General features: G+C 42.1%; 1 protein-coding gene across 5 annotated transcripts in view; it reads right to left on the bottom strand.

Moving 5' to 3' along the window:
• MEIS1 (Meis homeobox 1) overlaps window positions 1-23,522 on the bottom strand; it is a 108,097-nt gene that overhangs the window by 44,297 nt on the left and 40,278 nt on the right. For all 5 annotated transcript variants that reach the window (XM_054629744.2, XM_077175974.1, XM_077175975.1 and 2 more), the window contains one exon: window positions 6,958-7,103. In XM_054629744.2, coding sequence (XP_054485719.1) covers window positions 6,958-7,103 — 146 coding nt within the window. The remainder of the gene's footprint in view (window positions 1-6,957; window positions 7,104-23,522) is intronic.

Raw genomic sequence — 23,522 nt, forward strand, 5'->3', positions numbered from 1 at the left:
AAGCATCTACTGCTGACTTAAAAATTCTTATTACTGCAAACATTCTTGCTGGTTAACTCATTTCCGAGAATATTTATGCAAACAAAAGGAGTTCTAGTACAACCAGAGCAAGTGTAATTTAGCATCTGAATTAATGTTTATCATGTTTCAAGTTTTCAGTATTCCCTTGCTTCTACTCAGATGTGAAATTCTGCTCGTGTCGAAATACTAATGTGTTTCAGCAGCTTCAAAATAATTCAAATTCTTTAATGTGCTAGTGGCTTCCACATTGGCACAATAGTGCCTCCAAGCTAGAAACTGTGGGAAACTGGGGAAAAGGCAGGATAGTCCTTTGGGAATAGACACACACACACACTCTCTCTCTCTCTCTGTAAAATCTTGTTTACTCAGGTTATTGGCTACCTTCTGATTTCAACAAAAATACTTCCCTGGATCACTGCCATTCCCATCACTGCCATTCCCAAGACCTGTGAGGAGCCCCAGTGAGATGTCACATACCCTGTAGTTTAAGACATTATGGCTGTCTTCAATAGAAGTGGAGCTAAATCACAGGTGTTAAAAAAAACAGATGCTGTAACTATACCACACTTCTGAATGTGAGAAGAGCCTCAGTAAATAATCTGCTTTCCTTGAACTAACTGACTAAAGCATCCTCTATTTTTCCTTTCTGTTCTAAAACCAAAGTTTTGTAGGACAGCTCAGCACTGACAACTTAAATGATCTACAAGACAGTGCATGAGACATGCTCTTTCCAAGAAATCATGAAACTGGAGCAACAGCAGCATTGCCAAGGGTATCACCCAAAACCCAACAGTTTCCTTTTAAAACAGCAAAATTTCCCTCATGCTAGAAAATGGACCAATCCTTGGAAGTTGGGCAGCAGGTCAGAGCCACAGATTTGATGACAACTGAAGAAAATGCTGGAGGTTTCAACAGTCACTGTCCTCCATAAAACTCTGAAGGGTTAAGAAGTTAATTCAAACACAGCTACCTAAATACTCTTTGTCCTCTTTTCTGGAGCTCTCAACTCAATTGGGACAGAGCCTCAGAACAATTATCTTCTCCCACAAAAACATTCTGCATTTTCTGCCAATGAAGAAAACTGCCACAGCACCTCCCCCAGCAGAAGGGAGCTGAGGACCCTCCTTGTGGGGGCAGACGCTTTTGTTGGTTGTCCTGACTGCTCTTCCTGCTGCCAGGAGCAGGAAAAGCCCTGGCTCCCACCTTCCCAGTCAAGGGGATGCCGGTGCATGAGTGACTCAAGACAAGCTAAAAAGCTTGGCTTTTCCCAGGAATTTGGGACAGCTGGCACTGAGAAGTCTTGCAGATGTGGAAGAAAGCTTTTTACAGCTTCATCCACAATAAAATCAAGTCAAAGAGGAGACTTGCGTATTTGGGATAAAGTGGGAGGACACCCCCACCCATTCTGAGTCCAATATATGGAAACCTGACCCCTGTTACGCAGATGAGCTCCAGGAGCCCTCTGGCATTTTGCAGAGCAAGTACCAGTTGGTGCAGGATGGAGAGTCACTATAAGCTGCACTTTCTAGGCGGGAAGAGGGAAGGGGTGTTATTTTGTTTTAATGCTTCCAAATCTCTCAAGAGAAGAACAAAGAAAACTTGGTTTAGCCAAGTATTCTCCCCTTTCCATTTTTTCAGTACCCTAAGTTTTGTACCCATCTACCCTTTCACTATACTCCTTTCCAAAACCAGGCAAGCATCCCACATGGGAGTAGGGGCAGGCAGCCAAATTAACCCCATGCTTCCCCCAAGGCAAAATCTCATAACTATGGAGGGATGAGAAAAGACATGAAATCAACTTGTTTTGACTTTAAAGACTTTTTTGACTTTATTTTAGCCAGTAAAATATTAATATAAAAAGAAAAATTACAGAATTAAATGGCATAAGTTTTCTGTCACAACACCCTTGAAGTGATGGGGACTATTTTTCTCCACTACATTCAAATTATCTACTTCCAGTAAATTCTTTTACAGATAACAGCTTTACTGAATAGATTGCATTTTGCTTATTTTTAATTTTCTTGTTTCATATCATGGCATCAAGTAATCAATAAAGGTTAAAAATACAGATACATAATAGAAAAAAATCCTTTTACTTTAAAGCAAACATCTTTCAGCCATGTCTTTTACTTTCTGCTCAGTCTCTCCTTTCAGTAAGATTTAACCACTTAAGGAAATTGTTTTAAAAGCAGTTAAAAATAATGATTAAATTATGGGATTTACATGAAAGAAATCCTCAACCCATTCATTTTTTTTTAAATCATGGCAATTTGTTTTTTAAAAGGTGTTTGAAGTCCTCGAATCTACCTCTTGGCACCATTAAAAGGGAGTAGTTTATAATCCCCTAATGTGCTTAAATAAAGCCTTCAATAGTTTAAATTGTTATTAAACATCTTTTGGGATTATAATTTTATGGCTTTTTTTTGCCTGATTAGATAATGAATGTGAAGATCATCAAATACTCATCATATAACAAACCAATTACACTGTATAATCCCCAAAATGAGGTTTGAATCCCAACATTTTAAATTAAGCTGGATTTAAAGGATGCAGAGTATTCGCAATGAGTAAAAACACTTGAAAAGATACCCCACAAACTCCCTTCTCCTAGTTTTGAACAAAAAGGTATTTATATCAATTCCAAATACCAATTTATACCAATAATACCATTGCTGGGACAAAAGCCTAGGATGGGCTGAAGCAGAAACTAACTCTGTTGCCACAATTAAATTTACACAGATTTAACTGTAAGCAAGATTATTTTTTAATTCCCCTCCCCCAAGCTTTTCCCTTATTTCACTGAGGGATGTACATTACAGTGAGGAGATATGCTTGAAAAATTTGGGGGAAGAGATGACCCCTGAATGTTAAGTGACCAAAGAAAAAAAAATTTTTTTTAAATTTTTAGAAGTCTTAAAGGCCTGCAAAACATTGCTGGGCTGCAACACATCCTGAATTTATCCTTAGGGTGACTTTCTAAAGCAAAGCACAGAACTGGCTTGCCTCAGTCCCTCATCCAGACTCTGCCATGGCTTTTAATGCTCATCTGATGCCACTCCACAAGACTCTTCTCAATTTTGACTCAACTTTAGCTGTTCTTCACCAAATTCTTCTTCTTCTTTTATTTTTTCTTTTGTTCTAGACAGTAACAAGCTTCCATCTCAAATTTATAGCAAAATCCTAAAACCAGATTTCATACACCTCCAAATTCGTGAGATGGTGTCATAAACTACCATGAAAAATTTTGACAAGCTCCACAACTACATTTTGCCCAACTAACAGCCCACCTGAGCAGCTCTTCCAACCCAGATGTTTAAGCAAAATGAAATTAGGACACCAAACAGTTAAAAAAATATCCTGCAAGCGTGAGTCTGGTCAGCACTTTTGCAATTGTTTTAGCTGATTGTTTTTATTGTTATTATTCCAAGAGGGGAAAAAAGGGCAATTTGGATGAATTTATCCCCTGATTTCTCTCTTGAAAAGCTTCAGAGCATACTGCCTGCATCTGCAGAGGACAGTGCTTGCCTACCCTCTGGGCATATGCCAACTCAGTTCTGCACATCAGTCAAAATACTGGGGCGGGGTGGGGGGGGGGTGGTGCGGTGGTGCTGGAGCCTGACACTAAGTGGGAACTACTGCTCAAACACTTCAGCATCCGGAGAGAAAAAAATTAATTTCCTCCTGAGTGTGAAACAAGAACTAGGGGACAAACCTTCGGAAATGAAGTCAGTACACAGAGGAAGACTTAAAGCTCTTGGAGATGGAATAACTGCATAGAAGGAACTAACTCAACCTATCCACTTTTGAAAGACTATAATTGTCCAATATTTATTTTAGGTTTTTCCAACCAATAATTATTAGTATGACAGACATAGCAATTGCTGTCTATTTTATTTAATTCCATGCCACTGATGTGTATTAATATTACAATTGTGAAAAAAAACTCTGCTTTTGAAAAGGACTCCCAACTAACACCCCAGTTAGGAAGCACCAATGGTCAATGGGATGCTGGATTTTGCACTTAACTGCTGCTCATTTCTTCTCTGCCATTTTTCAGATGGCAAAGTGAAGGCAGGTAAAGTGCTGTGGGCAAAAGAGAGGTATCACCAGTCATGACATATCCCCTGCCTAAACAGAACCATCCCTCTGTCTTTCCTCACCTCCCACTTTATGCAGGACCTTGTGTTGACCCTACAGAAGACCAAAGCCACTGATAAATAATTGGGTAAATAAATAAATAAACAAACCGTATGGGATCTCTGGTTTCCTCACGATGATCTCCCTCCTGCAGCAAGGACATCAGGTGGGGACACCACCAATACCATTGTGCAGTGTTATAAGAGCAGCCACGAAGCCCAGATGCCCTCAAAAATGAACAGGAGTTTTAATTCCTTCAGTCTCTCCCCCCACTATTCCTCAGCTCTTATCACAGCCAGTTTTTGGGCCTGGGTATGTTTTGATGTTTTTTGCACCTCAAGCAGCCTGTGAACATGCTCTGCTGCTCCAGCACTTGGAAGAGCCTACAATGTTCTCCAGACATGTTTTAATTAAAGGAAACTGTCCAAGATCCTACTTAGGGTGTTTCAAGGTCATGCCTGGAGGTCAGACTGGATAAACCAATTCTGTTTTACTGAATTGATCAGATAAATCTGAATCTACCATGCTGCCCTGCAAAAAAACTGCATGCTTCACATGGCTGGGTTGGCTCTGCACAGGGGATGGTGGATTTTTAAAGCAAGCTTTAGCTCAGCATTACAAGGTAGAAAATGCAGCATTGCATAGGTCCTGGAGGGAATGGTTCTTTCTGTATTTGAGTCTTCCAGAAGCAGAGACCACCTTACAAGCAGATATCCGGATATTGTCTCCCAGGGGCTGCTAGGAGCCTGGAGCAAGCTCAGTAGGCACTCCCCTCTTTTGAACACTATTATCACACAGGAGAAGAGCGAAAAGCCACTAAAACCTTGCACCTAATACAGGTGAAACAGCGAGGGGGTCTGTTCAATCTGTTCCCTGGTCCTGAGACTAAGCATTAAATTAGCTGCAGGGTCAGGTCAAGCTCATGTAGTTAAATGCTCTACACAGGGTGGCTCCCACCACAAAGGCTTTTTAGAGACACCCTGTAGCCTTCTGCCATACTCCCAGGAAGGCATTTGGAATGCCCAGGCTAAGAGTGCACTAAAGACTGCTCAAACAGTTTGCCAGTATTGACCTTTGTGTTCTTGTGCTCAGATTTAGGTGATGCTTATTTACTGGCACAAACACAGAACAAGGCCACTTTCAGGAAAAAAATATTTATAGTACTTAATTTGCAATTCCTCACTGGAAACTACAGGAACTGACAAGCAGTTGTTCAGCATTCCTTAGTATGCCTTGTCCTGACTGCAGAGCTTCCAGGGCCTCCCCTGATTCCTGAACCTAACAGTACCTAACAGGTACATCAGGCTGGTGTGAGCACTGCTGCTGGCACAGCAGCCATGGACTGTTCTGGGGATGGAAGTCCTTAACCTCACATCTACCTGCAGAGAGATACCAGGTGTCAACTCATCTTGGGTGAGGACCTACAAAGGAGGAGCCATCAACACCAAAGGGACCTCAGCCTTTGGGAAGCGATGGCACTGAACCAGTCAGGGCTGAGGACCTGGCAAAGCTGGGGAATGGCTGACATGGAGTCTGCCAGAGAGATTAACCTGGAGATATCTGAGGCCCTCTCTGGCCTCCAAGGAGCAGGGCTCCAACATGAAGGTTCATTCATAGCAACCCAGGACCGCACAGGACAGGATTCCCTGCCTGATCCCCGTGCTGACAAGAGTCATGGCAGGTATCTGGTTTCTTGGCTCAGCAGTGGATGGAGGGGTGATGTGCATAAGCATTTCCTCCTCTTTATGAGTACACCCTTGGCACAGCTCCCACCAGGGCTGGGCAAGCTGGCCAGCTTCTAGTTTCATCCTGACCCTAGCTACAGGCAGAGGACAGTCAGCTACTGGGGTTAGAGACAGGAGCCCTTCTTCACCACCACCTGCACACACCCTAGCAGCCCTTTCCTGACCCTTATCCTCCTGGCACAGAAAGGCCGAGGCAAAAAATCTGGGGCTCAAAGCCCAGATCCCCACGGTGGATAAAAACACAGTGACAGATCACTACAATTTGATGAAGAAGGAGAATGGCATTAGAAACACTTTTCTAACGGCTAATGTTTGAAGGTGTGGTGTGTATTATAATGCCTTGAGAGCAGCTGCAGCATCCAGCTTAACCCCACACACCTGTACAGAGCTTTGATTTCTAATCCCAGGAATAAATAACCCCATACAGGTAGCTGTGGTAACAGAAATAACTGTGCATACCCCCACCACTTCCTAACATTAAATACAGGGGTAACTTACACTCTGGGAATGAGAATGTCTCAAAGAAAAAAATTATACTTTGCTATTAAACCAGATACATTCAGACCTTTCATCATGAAGCTTCTGATGATCCCTGACAAACATCTGAATAAGGTCTTTGTTTGCTTTTGACTTTGTTTTTTAATCTCCCCAATTGTTTTCTGCAATTCTCTGGAGCATAGAACCAGGGGCCAAATGCTGCTCTGTGCTCCAATGCAGTGATACCCACTGCAAAGCAGGACAGGTCTGCGAGGCTGTGTTCATATAAGCTTTAAGTAAAAATCACATTTGGCAGTGATGTCCTCTTAACAATTGTGTCTCAAACAAACAAATCTAAAAACAACACACACACACAAAAAACCCCCATACCATAAAAACATACGCTCTATGCTCTTCCCCTGGCATCTAGCAAATGAGGCAACAACAACAACTCTGCTCAGAAAAGTCCCTCTACTGCCTGGAAGCAATATCATATGTATTTTTTGCTTTCTATGACTACTACAACTATGACATTATCCATGTTTTATTTTGCATATGTGATCTAGAGTTCACTTACTGTTAGATGCTGGAACAGCCATGCCCTCATGATATTTGTGGCTACTTTGGGAAAGATGCCACGCTTTTTATGTCGCTTTTTGTCCTTATCTGGATCATCATCATCACCTGTGCTGGGGGAAGCTACACTGTTGTCCAAGCCGTCACCTGTAAATATAGTGAATCAAATTTTGACTTATGCTACCTTTATATACTTCAGCCGAAGCCTGGCTTTGGGTATAAACTGCATGAATATTTAAATGAGGTATAAATTCTTTAACAATGTAATTCACCAGGGGTTGAGGGGATGGGGGAGGGGGGGGGGGGGGGGATGGGGGAAGAGACATGGGGAGAGGGAGGGGCTCAGAAATGTGTTAGCCCCATGCCGGTTTATCTTGAAGGACAGTGTGGCCATCTCCACCATTGTAACCCAGAACAAAAAGTGCTTACAAATTATAAAAAAATATTTGCAAGCATCCAACTTGCAAAGGTGGAAATGCTGGCTCTTCTTCACACTAGGTCACTTCCCAAAGATTCATCCCAATCAGCTACTTTGGCTGAGCTGACAATTAGGAAAGCATCAAGGGTGTTCTGGGATGGGGATCATGACATGTGTGAAGCTGGGTGCCTCAACCCGCCCTGGGGTGTGAAAAGTGGGGTGAATACAACTCCCTTGCAACATCATATGCTCTCAGCAAATTCAGAAAAAAAACCAGATTATTGAGGCATTGCTTATGTTAAGTCTTTTACAGATGTTGGACTTCCCCTGATTCTTTGATAGGAGGTGGGTAGCTAACTGGGTCCCCTCTTCCCAGCCCCAGCCAAAAAAAATTCAGAGGGGGATAAGCAGGCACCAATTTGACATACACCATTAGAAATTAACACCCTGCTTTGTGCCAGTGTGCCATATTTGTAATAGGTGTCTGCTTCTGTGAAACAATCACTGATCCAGAATGAATTTCCTTAACACAGAGAAGGTCTGAGACAGTTCTCATCACATTAGCAACACGTCTGTGGGAGGATGCCACTGTGCAACAGCCTGCTTGGGTCTGGGCTGATGGCTTAGTGGCCAAGGGAAAACAAAAGTTGCAGTGCCTAGCAGTTTGCATGCAATTTTTGTTGCAAACACTGAAAACAGTTTATAAACAAGCCCACAGAGTAAAGAAGTCTTCGCGTTGAATGCATGTGGACTGAACAACATATCCTGGCTTCCAAAGACACTGTATTTGTAGCAACACAGAGTTGTGATGTTATTAGGCAAGTGTTTTTTGCACCCCTGGGCAAGAATGATGAAGAAAGGAATCTCAGTTTGGCTGAATACAAACTATCTCTGTTAGGGACAGAAATAAAATATATTTTTAAAAAAGGGATGCAGGCTGTCATGATTTGTTAAACAGCTTTCAGCACCAAAAAAAAAAAAAGCTATTATTAGTGTTATATTCTTAGCGTGGCAAATTTATAATTGTCCTTATGACTTGGCCTGTGTCTTTAATGAAACTGTAACCTTGGATAGTTACAGACAAACACAAGATTTTTATGAAGAAATTAGATATCCAACAAATTCTTTGAAAGCCCAGTATGTAAAAAAAGGCTTTTATACAGAGAAGCAATTCACTATATAAAATAATAATTCATAAAAGAAACATGAGCAAAGGAAACAACTCAACAGCATTTAAAATTCCACGGGCTAATCTACTTTCTGTCTGCAAGAGGCAAACAAGGAAAAGAAAAGTATTACGCATTCATTGATTAAAAATGAAAAGCTTCTAACCTAATGACACTGCCTTTCACCACCTCCCTGCCATTGTCCACCCACCCTCTCTCCCCACCCCATTTTTTAAAAAATATACTCATTTCAAACCCCCTTCAGATTAATTTAGCAGGCATTGCCTCATGCCTGATGGGAGGAGGACTCATTGATAATTTATGGAAATATCTACTATAATCCAAGGGAGATGACTTTTTTTCCAGCTTTGTGCATCAATAGATAATCAAGGCCTTCAAGCAGCCTTAGCTTCCCATTACCTCGGGCAAAAGAATTCCTGAAAGCATGCCTCCAGGGCACCTGAATTATATCCTCCATTAGGGGAGGAAAAGCTTTCTGCATTCCACCTATAACACTCCCCAGAACCTTTCCTGTTTATTTCTGCTGTATGAAAGCAGAAGCATTAGGAACAGGATTTTTTAAGTGAAGACTTATGTAGATACAATGGAGGAACCTTTCAAGCGCGAGCCAGATCACCTCCTTCAATCCCGGGCAGTGACCTATCCCAAATAAAAGGTTTCTGTTACATCATTAGCTCAAGCCAAAAACAGCCTTGGCTTAATGCATAGTTTGTTCTTCCTACTGTTTTTAGGCAAATACTGCTACTTTACTCCCATCTGGGAGGGAAATTACACTGCTGGGCTGTAATCTAAGACAAGATTTTCATTGGAAGCAAATGCTTTCAATCCAGTGTAAATACTGGTGTATGTTCAGAAAAGCCTAAAACAATAAACCCTGGCCTCGACCGACACAAGTTAGAGAAAGTGAAAAGCAGGGAAAGGATAAGAAAGCGCCCAGCTATCCTTGGAGCAAATGCTTCAGTAGACTTCTGTAAATTGTTTAACCTCTTCCACTTTTTTTAAATGGAAAATTGATCCCGTAAAGACTGAAACCACAGAGAGAAGTCTAAATGGTCAATTGTGGATTTTAGTATTTCCATCTACTTTGCAACTTGATACACTCACCTCTGTAAGGTCTCCAGAGATTTCCCCCTCCTTTTCTTTTCTCCCCCGCTCTTTTCCTCCTTTTAAAGATCACTAAACAAACTTGAAGCACCACTGACCAGCCACACGGTAGCAGCTACGAATTGCATTTGTAAAATGTCGGTGGCAACTCTGCTCCTGAAGTTGACTTCTCCTGTCGCCAAATGAAGGCGAACTGAAAAGGTGGAAATAATCATAGAAATGATGCTAGTCCATAAACAAGCTTACAGCCTCATTAGTATAGCGGGAGGCTCCGCTGGGTGATTTATGCTTGTTTTGCTGATGCCATGAGGAAATGCCATAGGGCAACTTTAGCCAGCTGCTAATGGTTTCTGACAGCTTCTTAGCAACTAGTGCAAGCAACGCTGTGGCGTTTGCTAGTGACAGAAACTGAAAATGTCATATTATCTGCCCATGTGTCACAAAGTCCGTGTGGCAATTAACTAGCAGGCCAGTGACTGAGGGGACACAGGCTCTTCAGAATGGCCCATGGCTATTTGGGGTCAAAGCGGGCCCAGCATTCACCTTTATGCTGCACACATGCGTGGGTGTGTGCATGATCCCCATCGAGCTCCCTCTGCCCCGCTCCCCGATCAGTTTGGTCCATGCAGATCCTTTGTCCATGGAGACACTCCATCTCACTTTCTCTTTAGGCATGGCATGACATTATCAGAGGAACTGCAAGTAATCTGTCTTGATATGATGGTTGGAAATGGCACTTTAATTGGCAATACCTGATTCCCTGGTTTTGAGTGCTGGATCCGAAGGTGCTAGCTGTTTTTCTGCTCGCTCGCAAATTAGTCTAAAAGGATTTAAGATCACTGAAGCAGACTCGTTGCCTGTCAAATTGCTGGGAGCACAGCAACTCTGCACAGCAACTAGATGCTATTTTAAAAAAAAAAGCAAACGCAGAGCCTGTAAGGAGCAGAAGGAGAGCCCAGACTCCGCACGCCCATTCCCTGGCGAGCAGAACCAGGCGCTATATGTCAAACTGTCAAACCTTTCAGCGTGGCCATTTGCCCTTTCAAATAATATTTAAGAATTGTTTTTACACAATTTTTTATAGGCCATGGTCTAGTGAAAGAGGCCAACCAACAGAGAAAGGAATTTGTGCTACAATTCGTCCATGGACGATTTCTTGACAGACCCAGGCCAATCCCCACGGAGCAAGGCAGGTGACCTGTGGCAGCTCCCTGGCTGTTGGGGAGCTCCGATTTCAAACGCCCTCAACTCCAGCATCCCAGAGTTGCCTATTTAAGCACACCCAGGCATTTAGGCTGTGCTATCTTGTTCCATTCAAGAAGGGATAAAGCAGCATTTATCGTATTCAGCCCAGCTGAATGGCTCAGACTGGCCATGCCAGCAGGGGCTCCTCTCACTGCGTTCCCCTCTCCACTGTCACCGTGCCTTACAACCTCCCTTCCCCTCCCACTCCCCCAAAAATCAGAGGCAGAAGCAGCAAAGGGCAAGCGACTTTACAGCAGCCCCTCAAGTGGGTAATGCTCCCTTTGTCCCGGGGGATATGTTATAAACCTTTGTTGACAAAATAGGTGCTTCTGGAGAGCAACTTGGCACAGGCACTTGCCTTCAGCAGCCATGGTCGTGACAGGAGTTTACTGGTGATTCAAACTCTCCCTCACTCCCACACCAAACTCCAGTTAAATGTCATCACCCCATGACACTGGAAAGTCTGGCAGTGTGGCACAGCTGGGCGACTTTCAGCCACTCCAGCTCCCAAATCTACTCTCAAACCTCAATCATTGAGGCTGCCCAGATATGATATAAATATTCCCAATCCCAAGTCATGGAGGTTTCTGAAAGGATGGGAAATTCATATGTTCTAAAAACTCCAGCCTTTTGCTTGACTACAAAACCCATGCCTCTGCATGGAGGTCTTTAGACCAACATCCTCAAATGATTTTAACTGATCAGAAACTTCAGTATCAAAGTTCCAAATACAGCTTTACTAAAAGTACCTTCACCAGATGTAACAGGTTATTTCTCACTCCACATAGCCCTGTCCTACTATCAAGTCTGCTTCCCATTCCTCTGACAGGACATCTGAGAGGGCTTTTGGGGTCTAGTGTTCAATTTTCGGGGAGAGGGTAAGAGCAGGGCACAGGCTGTGCTGAGGTATACCAAACAATATGATGAACACTTCCAGCTTATACAGTCCAGTTCTACATAGGAATCTAAATACACTGCTTTAAGGAGTTCACAGGAGAAAATGTTAAAGATGTGCACCCAGAAGCCCTAGGAAAGGCCTGGAGCAACTTTTAAGTGGACTGACTAAAAGCTCCTTATGTTCAACTTATTTGTATGTGTCCAAATGTCTCCTGTTAAAAACAGTTTCGGCAGTCCTAGAAGAACTTCACAGTTTGCATTTACTTTTGTATTCCATGAGCTAATATAATTTAAACATACACTGTGTTTGGACAAAACCTGTTGACTTCTGTAGTAGATTTATAATGTATTCAGTGCTATGAACTGAAACATCTAACATGATGGCCCAAAATTCATGGTCTTTTCAGTACTGTCTTTTTTTTCCCCCTAATTCTATCATAATTTTTTGCAATCATTTAAATTCCTCAAATTCCTGCTTCTGGTAGCATGAGAAATCTTAAACTGCCAAAGCCAAGTATTTAACTGTTCACTGTCCATCCATGTTTAGCTGTCCATCCACAGCTCTGTTGGTTCCTTTCTCTTTTAAATATTCCAAGAACCAAAAACTCTTCAGTAACCTTTCCAAGCAAGTGGAAAGGAAGATTCATTAGCTTCAAGCAACATAATGTACTAGAGAGATTGTAAGTGGCAAAATTGCTTTCCTTAACCTTTCTTCTGTGTCATATACCAATTTAGAGTAACTACTGTGATTTCCACAGCTTTACCTATGTTATCCCTTACAGAAACAAAGGGATAACATAAAAAAAGCTTAAAAAGCTTAAAAAACTCCAGTTTACCCACACATCCACCATGACAACTTTTTATGGAGCAAACCAGGCTTATGTGTGACATTTTCCTATAAGGTACAAAATTATAAATTCTAAAAAAAAGCAGGTCCACAGATGCAACAAACTTTTCTGTGAAGCAAGAGAGGGAATGTGTTCACAGGAATATAGAACAAGGATCATCATTTCAGACCACCAGCTTTGAACAGTCTTGGGCAACCAAAGAATGTGGAAATTTCTTTATATGTATATATTTTTCAATTTGTTTTAGACACAACCAACTTGGCACAGGAATGTGGTGAGCAGAAGTCACACCCAAATGATTCTGACATGAGTCAGTGCAGCTATTATTCACATCCACAAGTACTGAAGGACAAGTTCACTACTCAGGAAGTATCATTCCTCCTTAGAGCAAGGTGGCTAAAAAGGCAAGCTGAGCAGCACAGGGGCTGAGTTCTCAGGTATGCCAGGAGAGAGCTGGAAGGCACTTACACAGTCTGTGGGTATGTGCCCAGCTGCTAAACCAAGCTGTACCTATCCATTGAGGAGAAACACAAATTTTAACATTAAAAGGCCATTAAGTTTAGAATATTTCCCCAAAACACATAATTTTAAAATTTAAACAGACATGCATATATTGCATATGTAACATTAACTCACTGATGGCTCTCAATCTGCCAATGCCCAAGCAAAGCACATGAGCTGAAAATGGGACTACCAAAAAAAGGTACTTCAGAAAACATAAAATAACTATGGAATTTCCTTATTGGGAAAAGTATTTTCTGTTATTTTGGATCCATGGTTTGTCAGATGTGAAGAAGCACCCACTCCACCCACTCCTGGAGCTACTGAGGTCAATGGCAATCACCTCAGCACACTGAGTGGCCTACAGAATACCTGAAAAATAATTTACTATGATGACGTAGCTCTGCTTGTGAATTTGAAAAGTGGTGTTGATGAGGGACCCTTTTTTTTCATATTCCTTTAGGAGAAAGCCTCCTCAAATATACTTAATAAAAAGTTAATGAGGAACAACAAGGTTGGAAATGAGCATTAGCAAGGAACAAATACCACGTGCCTGAGTATGCACAAATCTCTAAAAGAGATGCAGTGCATGTTTCATGCAAGGATTCAGATCATGACATAAACAGTGGGAAGTTGTCAGTCACAGATAGCATCCATATTTACAAGATACTAAAGGACACAGTTGCAAAAATATCCTACAAAAATATTCACAAATAGTGAAACCTGGAAAAGTATAAATTACACTGTGGCATTTCACAGACTCTCAAAGTTTTTTCTTAAACCATTGTACTTTGTTCTTCAGAGACAAGAGCACCTTTTTCTAGGGACTCAATCTTTTTTTTTTTTTTTTTTTTACTTGAATACCCTTCATGCAAGCAATGAGCAAATCAGTTGTCTATGCAAAGAGTAAAAACAGCATTGACAAATAGTGGGGGAAAACCCACAGATTTTACTCATTTTCATTTCTTTGGCAGCTTTTTATAGCTGAAGTGAAGGAAACCTCTTCTCTTGCACCAGGTAGCACTTCTTAATGAGGTTCAGAAAACTACGTTATTATGCTTAAGTTGTGCCGTATTTCTGGAGCTGTGCATCACCGAATGAAATACTAAAAAGAAAGCAATTCATTGTATGGGAAGCAAACAACTTTCTGCTGCCAGCAACAGAAGTTTACTTTGAGCAGTTGGAAGCAAATACCCTACAGAAAAGTATCTGTCTAAACAGAAAAACATCCTGCTTTAACCAAGAATTGCAAAAAGCTTAAAAAGTCGGGGAGTTTTTTCCCCTAACCTAAAAGCCACCATGATGGCTCTACAACTTCTTGGGAAAAGCTGCTTTTCAGTCATCCTCTCTTTGTTCAAATACGGGTCTTTTTTATGAAATCTATCCTCTCCAACCTCATCAGGAGAACTAGTCCCATCAGTTGCATTCTCCATGAAAAGTCAACTACACACAACAGAGACATGGGTAAATCCACCAATGGATTCCATCCAACTTACCTCCTTGTAAAGCAGGAGCACAAGAAGCAGCAGGAGCACAGGACAGCTCCACCATGGGGGAAGTATGCCCAACTAATGCCCCAAATGGCCATGAGGTCAACTTCTGTAAATCTCTACAGCTCCTTAACAACTGGCTCTATCTTTGTGTTTATCCAGCTCCTAAGACACTTGACTCTTGGACTGAGCACAAGCACCTATAAGAGGCTCAAAGCTAAGTTCAGAAGCATATTATGTATAAACTAAGGGATGCGTTATCTGTAGAAACAGTTTATTATGTGGAGTATTTAAGTAGGCTTCCTTCCCTAAACATAGCTAAATTGCGTTGTGCCCTGCCTACATGCCTACTCCAGAGGATGCCTGCTCCAGAGAAGACACTGTAGATTTCCAGTTTTACAACAGAAAATATGAGCCAGAACCTTGACACTGTCCAAATAATTCAAAATGAGGTTGTTCTATTGAAAATAGTTTAAAAAAAATGTTGGGCAAGACAAGCCAAAATACTTGGGATTGTTGAACCAAACAAAAGCATTTTACTTTGGGTAATGCAAGACCAATCAGTGCTGGCCCAAGCTGCAGTTTGCACTGCAGGAACTATAGCTCAGATACTGTTTGCCCCAAGTCCTCTTTTGCAGAGCTGGATCCCCTAAGCCACCAGAGTCATCCAGCCATAATGAACAGCAGAAGGTCAGTCTAACTGCAGCTCAGACAAGTCAGGATTCATGACCTACCAAACCCACATGAGATATTTTCCATTGGAAGTTGTCATGTGTTTTATGTTGAGTAAAAAAGTTCTTGTGGATACACAATGTATTTTCTTCTACTGCCATCCACTTTAAAGTAGCATCAAAGCCAAAAAAATTTCCCTGTCCCTAGTCCATCAGTTACATCATCTGACAATAAAAACCAAGACACAAATGAAAGAAAACAAACATTGAACTTTACTTTGCATGCCATGGCTGCATCACATACCCTTATTTCCCCACATATATTGTCACTTTGCAACTGCAAAAGGCAGCTCTAAAAGTGATGAGAATAAAATGTCCCCACCTCATCTACCTTTCCTCTTTTGACAGTAACAACATCTCCACTGCCACTGCTAAAAACCAACCATCACGTCATACAGCCTTAAAAAAATCCACTTGCTCCAGCAAATCCCAGCCCCTGAACCCTGCTGACTGGGCAGCCAGTGAAAAAACATCTGGCTTTAAACCCATGACACAAATTAATTATTTCCTCGTACTTAAAAGCAAAAGAAGATAATTTAGGTTTGTTATGGAGTATTACTCCAAAAACCTTCATGAGGCAACCTGGTAATTCCCACTGCATTACCCTGTATCTCACAGCTATGGAGAAGAGGGCAGGGAAGAGGTTTGGCCATGTTCACTCAGAAGAACCTCAACTTCCAGAAGCTGTCTTTGAGGTCCACATGCCTGCTGGCCTAAACTATTGGCAGAGAGGCTCAGAACATCAGGGACTTGTGAATCTTCTAGTGCCTGGGCTTCATATGAATGAGGCAAGAGTTGGATCCAAAGCAATTATACTCCTGTTTTCTAAGGAACTATAAGAAACATTTGCCATCATGAACTGAATGGATGGCATTTGGACTACACCATGAATTTCCTCCCCTCATCCTGTCCTAGCTCTGTCTGGGATGCTCAGAATCAGCCTGCTTTGCCCACCAAAGACAAAATTTTATGCTACCATGCACATAATGAACTCAGGAAAAACACCTGAATTATAAAACATGTGTCCCTCTACCAGACCTTTCAAGGGAAGGGCATACACAGAATTAATGTTTTTCCCCACTGCTCCTTGCTATCCAGCATCCTAACTCCACTGTTCTCGTTCCTCCAGCAAAAGGTGGTTCCTCTGGAGTATCCGTGACAACAGTGGGAGGTTGCTCCTTGGGAAGGGGTTAAGAAGCCAAAAGGAGTAAATTTGGCAGAGCCAAGCTCACATAAAATTTTCTTCCACTACTGCTCCTCTCCCAGCTCAAAAAGCAGATTTGCTGTGATGAGGTAGCACTTAAGGCACAATAGGAAAAATCAATCCTGAAGCAGGCTCTAATGTGAAGGCATGGTAACACTGGGTCTGACGGCCAGCAAACAGGCACACTGCTGCCACTCAGACAGCTCCTGCTGCCCTCTGCTCTGCCCAGATTCTGTGGCTCTAAAGGATGACAAGGATCCATGGCAATGGATGGCTCTAAAGGATGGCAACGATACCATGGCAATCAGGCCACTAACTCTTCTGCTGCAAATACTTTTCCCCTAAATATTCCTTGGGTCTGGGGAGGTGGAGTGGCACTGAGGGGCAGGTCAGGGTGCATTTAGGTGGCTGGTGTGAACCCAGCCCCCATGGCAGAGCCTGAAAATTCAGAGGGCTCGGAGAGTCCTTTAGAGAAATAGCAGTGATGGTGGTCGTGACTCTGCTCCTTGTGGTTGGCCACTGGCCTCAGGTCCAGAGTTCCCCGGATGGTCCCTACCGAGGGGCACACAGGCAGTGACAGTCCTTTCAGGAACTTCAGTCCTACTAAGTTAGCACATCCCCTTAGGCTCCAACTTAATGTATTCATGACACTGCTATGTTTTTGGCTTCCTACGACTTTTGATCACAGCTTCTGGTGTTTTGATGTTTGATTTACAGTGCAGCTACAGTTTAAAGTGTGGATTTTTTCCAAATTAAAACAAACAGACAACAAATCCAAATGCAAATCATCCAGGAACAAACAGATGTTAGAGTCCAAAACACACAATGAAGGTGAAAGAAAAGTCAGATCAATGCTGGACACTTAAAAACTTTCTCTGAATATCACCTACAGGTGCATGGTCACCCTATTTTTTCCTTTCATTTTCCATCACTACATATTTCTAGATATTATCTGCCTAGAATTACCTTGAATAGGCAAACTGATAGGAGGAAAGGGACAAGCTTCTGTTGCATCCCAGAATTTGATTATTAGTTATGTCACTACATCTCATGGCATCAGTTCCAGCTGTGAGAGAGATGAATGATAGGAAGGAGTTAACTCAGCCATATCCAGCTCACCTCTTTGACTCCACAAGAGTGTTTAACCAAAATCCCACAGAAATGTCAAAGCAAAGCTGGGTCATAGCAAAAAGCCATCCATATCTTAAGAAAAAATAAACAAAATGTTTACATCCTTCAAAAAGTAAGCCAAAATTATTTCTGGTTTCTTTTTCAACTCACAGCATTTGTCATTATCTCTAAGAGCAGTAGAAGTGTGTAGAAAGCAAAAACTGTAAAAGCTTTCAGTTATTTTATGTACTTTAAATGACATGAATGAATAATCAAGGAAGCTAAAGAAAACCTCAGGTTCTAGCAGGCTGAAACCACAGGCATCAGCTTCCCCATGGCAGGTATAGACCACAAGGAAGAAGAATCTTGCTTTTCTGATGAAAAAACCACATCCTTGTTGAAAGGGCTGAGGACCTTGTCTTGCCCCTTCCACCCACAGTAGTGGAAGAGGACTCTTACCTGCCCAGCTCACTACTCCATCTGTCTCCTCCTGAGGCAGGCTTGCAGTGCCTACAAAATCACCAGCTTCACCTTCCTGACTGCCAAACATCCTGTTCAGATGGTACCCTCCCAGCGGTGGCTAACAAGAAATGTATTTCTGCTGTGCACCCCATCTTTTTCACTTCAGCTTTCAGGATGTGCTTCTCAGCTGATGTGCAAGGACACACCACACACACACAGAAGCCAACACTGCACCGGGTCAAACACCAGCAATGTCCCCATGTCCTTCCTGTCCATGCAGATATCAAGGAAGGTTTTATAGGCATCGGTTGCCTCATAAAGGAAAAGACAGACTTTTCTAAGCATCCTGTAAATGCCAGGAAAAGAGAAGAATGGAAAGGAAATGAAAGGAACAACCTGGAAAGGAGAACGGAAAAGCAGGAGACCTTGGCTCCAGGGAGAGAGCTGACCACAGTTTTAGCTCTGTCTTCATCTATAGAAGATGTTTGCTTTTATTAATCTTGGAAAAAATGTGGTGCATGAGCTAAGTCAGCCCCTGGGCAGATTTAACTTGAGTGACCTGAACTTACTCTGCAGATCACCATAGGTCTCTCTGACCTTGGCAGTGACACAGGGATCATATTTTCTCATGGACAAATTACTCTGGAATAATTCTGCCAATGTATTAGGCATAAACAGCCTTTTATTTAGGACTGTGAAAATACATTCTCTCTTTCTGCCTCTCACCTTTCCAAACAAAATCTATTTATTGGAAAAAGGAACACCCCGCCCTTCATTAAGGTCTGGGTACACATCTCAAGGGCCAGACAGAAGCTTGGCTGCTCCATGCTCATGGCAATATGTTTTCAGACATTGCCTTCAGCAAAATGCATTTTGGAGTTAACTGGTTAGTCTTGTTGCTTTTTTGATTGGAATGGTCAGCCAGCACATTTGCAAATGAACATACAAATACTTTCAGACACGAAAGAGGCAGTAAATTTAGGTGAACAGTGGGAATGTTCAGCTTCAATCGTCAAAACAGAAAACACAATCCTCAACATACATCTAACAAGCTAGTGAAGAGCAGTTCTGTGAAAACCAGCCAAGCTGCACTGAGATAAGCAAAAAATCCCCAACAGCCACATCTCAGCCTTTCAGAAAATTGACCAGTTTGGAAGGAACAGGTAAACAGTGTGTTCTTGGACAAGAGTCAGCACAGTTTGGATGATGTAGACCTTTCCGTTCAGGAGTTGCGCTGGTTTTTGCATCTGGTCACTTGAGGTCACACCACAGAGCTCTGAGGCTCTGCAGAAGCACTGCATGCTTCCTCCCCAAAACGGAGGTGGCTGAAGTGGCTATTAAAATCAGTTGTTATCCAGATGCCACCTGAGTCTTAATTGCTGAAAAGATGGGGACTTCAACCACAGAAAGGGCTTTCTGGCACTGGCTAAGGAAGTATCAGTTTTTGAGGTCAGAATAACATCCCTTAAAAATATGAATCAGAGTGGTTCTTTCATACTGCAATTTGATAAAGGCAGGCAAAACATTAGCAGACTATTTTGATGAAGGTCAGGACAGCTTTGTAATATATATACATATTAGAGTCGTTCTTAGATGTGTGTAAAAAGAAAGAAAATCTCTGAAAACATGTATTCAAATTATCCTGGAGCACTCAAATAAATCCTAGTAAATAGTATTTCCTGCTTCCACTCTGAATAAGTCTCTTCTAATAAACTCATTGCATGTTGAGAAAACACAGTTTTCCAACAGTGTGTTAGCTGCTCTCTTCCTCCATACACAACTTTTGCTGTATGGCTGATGCCTTAGGACCTGCAGGCAAGTGTCTCAGCCTGAAGCCTGGATCACCAAGGCTTATCAGGCAGAAAAGCAATCAGAATCACAGATCTGCACTCTTTCCCATCACAATTCTGGAACAATACTCACTGATGCCAAAACAGGTGATTCTCTTGAGACTGGAAAAGGCTTTCATAAATACCTGCAAATCATCTGAGCAGTTGCCAACAGTGCCAGCCTCTGAACCATTGCTAATCGCAATGCTGGTTTCTATGCAAAGCAACTCTGAATTTTGTCATTTTAAATGCCTGACCAGGTGCACCTGCGATTTGTGGCAGAGGCAGATGAGGAAACAGATTTTCATCTATAATCATAGGTTGAAATTGAAAGTTCAGCTGAAAAGCATTTTCACCTATACTTAACAGTTTCTTTGGCAGATACTTTGACATAAGCACCATATTTGCAATCAATATGATCTCAGCAGTGACCTGAACAAGGCAATATTGACCTGGAGAGGGCAATTGCCTGTAAGATCATGGGGAAGCTATCCTTTGCTCACCCCTTACCAGCCCAGGAGACTTCATGCATATTCAAAGCTGCACATGAACCTCACCAAAAAGCATGAAAGGAGAGGCTCAAGATGACAGGTGCACATCCAAAGATTCCATGAGTTGCAAAGAAGGAGGTCAAAATCTCAGAGCAGTCAAAAAACATGCTGGAAAGCCCAACTTTCCAAGGCACTGCAAGTATCTGTGCTGGTTATGACTCCTGCAGAGCAAGCAGAACGACTCACAAGCAAGTCTCTGCCAGGACAATCCTGGAAACACCTCACTCACCTCCCTTCCCTGGGTTTACCCTGGAGAGCCATCCCCCAAGATCCCAGATAAGAGAAGCTGACAAGGTGCTGAATGAAAGCCCACACTGCTGCTGCCAGTAACCCGCCCTCCCTCCACACCTGCAAACCTCCAGCACTACCCTTAGGCTTTGTACTCGCAGCCTCCAAGGAAGCAAGAGCTGAATTTCACCAAATTCCGTATCTTCTGAGGCAAAGTAGGGACACAGAGTACAATTCAGAGATATTTTTCAGGACAGCATCCAAAGTGGACTTCAAAATGGAAATATGAGTTCAATATTCTGCATAAAATTATTAACCCCTTACCTATCTACCTCATGTGCTAGTCAGGATTGCTACAAATACGACCACAAAAATGAAGTGGAAAAATGAGCCGTTTTGAATGATTATAAGTACACTTAAATGGACCAATGTACATCTTCTTAGTTTGGAGTAGAAGTAGGTTAAATTCTGGTTTTATATTTAAAAACAGAGAGAAGTTCTGACAAATGCAATGCCAGTTGCCAAAGGACCGTGTGCCCAAACAGCACAACAAAGGTAAATATAGCCATTCCTACCACCTCAACTCAGCAATAGATTTTGCTTCAAGGCTTCCCTCATGGAGCCTCTCATCTCACGCAAGACCTCAATGATGTTTAGTTGGAGGCTGAGCAAAGCACTGCTACACCGTTTCAGAAGCCCCATTCATCGTGTTTTATATTTAAGTCCTCAGTTCCCAGAGTCATATGAGAACCTTCAAACAAAACCACATATGCACTAATAAAACAAGCAACATCTTGAAGTTAGGAAAAGCTGGAATCCTGGCTTCTTAACAGCTAGGCATGGGAATACAGACACTAACACCCCCTAAATTTTTTTTTTTGTGTTTTTGGGTTTTTTTGGGGTTTTTTTTTGGGTTTTTTTTTGGTTTTTTTTTTTTTTTTTTTTTTTTTGTTTTTTTTTTTGTTTTTTGTTTTTTGTTTTAAAGTATATATTTTTTTTTTTCTATGAACGCCAAGATTTTTGAACACTTCAGTTACCCATGCAGGTCTGCAAACACAACAAATGTCATGAGATTCTCAGACCGCTGTGCTCAGGAGCTGCAGAGGACAGACTCACCTACAGATACAATACCTGAGCCCACTCCTCTAATCTTCAGCAGTACAAGGCACTTTATTCTGATTCTCCACAAAGAGCAAACATTTTCTTCCTAAAGGAATGCCAAGTTTTAGCACAGTTTCATCCCTCCTCACTCTAAGCATTTAAGTCAGACTGCCAAGCTAAGTGAACGAGGTGATTAGTCCTCCCTGAGTCCCTTCACAGTCAATGGAGAGCAAGAAACTCTCCAGAGGGAAATTCAGGATTGAGATGACAACAAGAATATGTGCACTTTTACCTTTAAATACTGCACAGAACAGTAAAAACTTACAAGCAGCAACGGTCTAGCAAGGAAACAATGGCTAATGAAGACTGAATATGCCCATCTCTGTTTCTAAGCAAGATCTGGACTTCAGGGCTCTTTCTAAAATTACTCAGGATGGAAAGGCTGAATTTAGCTCCCATCCATCCCCTTATCACAAGAATACAACCTCACACTTCCTGCCACAGAGAATCTGGGAAAATGCAAAATTCTACCTCTTATCACCAAATCATAATTAATTTCTTCTTCCTATCTTGCCTTACTTGAGAGAGGAAAAAAAATAAAGCCCTCCTTGATAGATAACTGAATTTATGTCTTACCAAACTGAATGTAAATGCAAGCAACAGGAAGTTTTTACTTGGAAGCTGGAATTTCAAGCACTCAGTGGCAAACAATGAAGGAGAGAGATAAAGGTGCAATGGCAATGGTGGGGGACAGACCTGCCAAGCTTCCTGCCCAGGCTGACTCAAGAGCATGTGTCCTACCATGATATGGACGGGCCACACCGCTTGCTTTTATTTTGGTAATTGGTATTTGTTCCTGTGAAAACCCCTATAAAAACAAGTCAGAAGACCAGACAATAGTAGACTAGTCATCTCTTATAGCCAGATCTTTTACTTAACACTTTAGCAAAAGATGTAATCAGCAGATCTTTGTCCATTTATACAATTCTCTCTGCAGTGAGGAGGATTGTATTACACTCTCCAGCACCCACCAGATCAGAGCATCCAGTCTTCCCCATCACTTCAAGAGATTGAACTGATACTTGAAAGCACATTTGCTATTATCTACTCCAGCCCTTTGGAAATGACATTACACAGATACAGGGGGCAGGCAAATATTGTCGCTCTTTTATTATTCCTGATGTTCCCTCGCTTGTAATATCTGAGAAGTTCCCAGGTCAATGGGATTACTTTATCTTTCTCCCCCTTTCTTTATCTCTTCCCTCACCCCACAGGTATCCATGTCCAAATGGGACACTTCGGCAGGGGGTTTGCTTGACCCAGGTCACTCGAAGGTCAAGCTTTTCACCACTTGCTAATGCAAAGCTTCCACTCAGCCCTTGCAACCCCAGGGGCCCGGGCACCCCTCCTCACACACCCCTTTCCTGGCCACGGGTGCAGACGGAGAAGGCAAATGCTCCTCATTGAACATACAGAAGCAAAATCCTCCCCATATGGAAACCAGAATATGTTTTGTGTTTTTAAATAAACAAAGCAAAGGGAGAAGCTCATGAAAAAGCAGCTCAGCAGTGCCTTTATTCCTGTACCAAACTTGAAGGATGGGAGGCTTAACTAGTTAGGAGCAACTCAGACTATATTTTTGCCTACCAGAACAAAGTTC

Source organism: Agelaius phoeniceus, chromosome 3 (assembly GCF_051311805.1).
Source record: "Agelaius phoeniceus isolate bAgePho1 chromosome 3, bAgePho1.hap1, whole genome shotgun sequence".
NCBI classification, from domain to species: Eukaryota; Metazoa; Chordata; class Aves; order Passeriformes; family Icteridae; genus Agelaius; species Agelaius phoeniceus.